Source organism: Cyprinodon variegatus, unplaced genomic scaffold, assembly GCF_000732505.1.
Source record: "Cyprinodon variegatus isolate N-32 unplaced genomic scaffold, C_variegatus-1.0 Scaffold988, whole genome shotgun sequence".
NCBI classification, from domain to species: domain Eukaryota; kingdom Metazoa; phylum Chordata; class Actinopteri; order Cyprinodontiformes; family Cyprinodontidae; genus Cyprinodon; species Cyprinodon variegatus.
The window spans coordinates 8,952-11,473 of NW_015151441.1; the positions used below are offsets into that span (position 1 = coordinate 8,952).

The 2,522-nt window shown below is 40.6% G+C and overlaps 1 protein-coding gene across 1 annotated transcript in view; it reads right to left on the bottom strand.

Annotated features, from left to right (window-relative positions):
* aldh2 (aldehyde dehydrogenase 2 family (mitochondrial)) overlaps positions 1-2,522 on the bottom strand; it is a 22,093-nt gene that overhangs the window by 7,955 nt on the left and 11,616 nt on the right. The window contains exon 7 of the mRNA XM_015399097.1: positions 1,545-1,658. Within this exon, the coding sequence (XP_015254583.1) occupies positions 1,545-1,658 (114 nt within the window). The remainder of the gene's footprint in view (positions 1-1,544; positions 1,659-2,522) is intronic.

The window sequence follows — 2,522 nt, forward strand, 5'->3', positions numbered from 1 at the left end:
AGTTTCACTATAGCTCTGGTGAATTTCAATGGTGAAGTCCTCTGGAAATCTTCAATAATTGTTGTTGATTGCAGATCAGTCTAGTAGTTCCCATTGATTTTGCCTGTAAAGCGGGGAGAATGGCGCTAGGCTTACCGCACTGTGACATCACTGCTGGAAGATGGCAGGAGGGAGGGGCTACTATATTTGGGCAAAAATGGCCGCTCCCAGACTCACTGAATGTGAGAAAATTTATTATTTTTATTTTTTTACTGATTAACCCTAAATTCATTAAATCACTGCGAACGTATTAGTTTTAGGTATAAATAATGATCCATTGAATATTTCTTGCTGACCGGACTTTTCCTTTAAAATCTTCCATTGAAAATCTATGGCAGTAAGCCGTTTTATTCTAAACTAACTGAAGACTATCACTGCAGCGTCCCCTACTGTCCCACTGCCTCACTGCAGTGTGGGATGTTCAGTGGCATAAAAAAAAAAAAACCCTGCATGTTTAGGGTGATATTGTAGAAAGTAAATAAGAAGAGCTCAACTCATCTAACCTTAACTCATTTCATCTTTACTCCTATGTTAGTTAGTTTTTTTTTTTTGACTCAATTAGGAGTCCCACCTGAGATTACAGGTTGGGCCCAAACTCTTATTAGAAAAAAGCAAAATAAAGTATTTTTTTTTTATTCAAACAAACACTGAGATTTAAATGTTAGCACAATGATTTAAAAAGCCTCCCCCACCCAGCATTATGTCCTGATTGGTCCTCTTGCTGCCATTGTTCCTAAGAGATTAGATTACCAGCTTTATCTCACACTAGTGAAAATCTTCAATGCTGTAAACTGATTCAGGAGGTTCCAACAAACAAGCATGGATGTGCTGGGATGGCATCACCACACAGATCTTTGGGGGAACTTTATGGCTAAAACTCAAATGGTAGTAATGCATAATCTTAAAAACAACAAACATTGATTCTAGGAATGTGAGAGATCAGAAGAGGATTAGGATTCAGCTTATCTGAGCAGCAGGTGTTATGTAAATGTTTTGCAGTAAAAGAAACAGAACGGTGTACGGCAAGGACAATGAGGAGAACTTTTTGTCTGATGTGTTTGCATTTAGCAATCATCTGACCAGCCAGGATACTGTTGTGGAAAATTTTGTGCATGACTATATGTACAATTATTTAGTACAAGAAATTAGTATGTTTTAGTTAGTGACCTTACATTTCTGTCTAAAGGAGTGAACTTCTGTTAGAACCTTGCAAACAATACCTTGTTGCTTTTAAGATATATGGTGTCAGATTTATTACTCTGGTTATTAAAATGCAATAAGCCTTCAAATAAACGTACAAAGACAAGATTGACCCTCTCTTTTTTGTTGAAACAGTGCCTAACTTCCTGATAACTTCCATAACAGCACAACACACAGTGTAAACATGTGGACATCAGGTGTAAAGTGCTCAGACTTAAGAATTTTCAGAGGAAATAAATATGGTGTTTCTGCACTCAACGCAGTGCACCTAAGAATATCTGAAGGAGACATTCTGACCAATATACCTCTGTGGATCCAGTAAAGGCCACCTTGTCCACGTCCATGTGGCCTGCAATGGCTGCTCCAGCTGTCGGTCCCATTCCAGGCAAGATGTTGACCACACCTTCAGGAAAACCCACCTGAACAAAAAGAACACTTATTCAGTTTATTTCTATAGCGCCGACATGTCATCTCAAGGAACTTTCCAGTTCAACCAGATCATACAGCTAGATTGGTTAAAAGTTTTCTATCTAAAGAAAATCAGTTGATTGCATCGACGCGTTGACACTTCAGCAATCCCTCACACTAAGCATGCTTGTAGTGACAGTGGAGAGGAAAAACTTCTTTTTAACAGGAAGAAACCTCCAGCAGAACCAGGCTCAGTGTGAGCAGCCATCTGCTGAGGCCCACTGGGGTTCATGGAGACAGAAGCAGACATAGAAAAAGAAGCATAGATACAAAAGGCAACTGTAAAATGTGGCCCCAGCCAGGAAACACACAGCCGGGCAGACGAGCTCAGAGCCAGCTCCCATGTCAGAGGATGAAGAGAGCACATCCAGTTAGTCACAGTCAGAGAAACAGGACCACACTGAAAAACAGCCAGATCTCCAAGATCTATAAACAAAGGTGTTGATGGCAGCAACACAGCTGATGTTTCTCTCCAGGATGGAGTCACAGCCAAACAGGAACAGACCAGATGAAGCTACTATGAGAAGAAGCAGAGAGAGCAGAACTTTAGAGATTGAACTAACAAATACCGCAGAATGGAAGAATGGAGATAAAGTGAAGCAGAATGACGAAATGAATAAGCAGTCTAAGCCTACAGCAGCATAACTATAGAGATAGCTCAGGATAACCTGAGCCACTATAACTATAAGCTTTATCAAAAAGGAAAGTTTTAAGCCTAGCCTTAAAAGTGGACAGGTGCTCTGTTCGAAAACCTAGGACGCGTCCTTAGAAGGCCAGATTTGAAGGCCGTTTACGTCATAGCGCGGCGCCGAGGT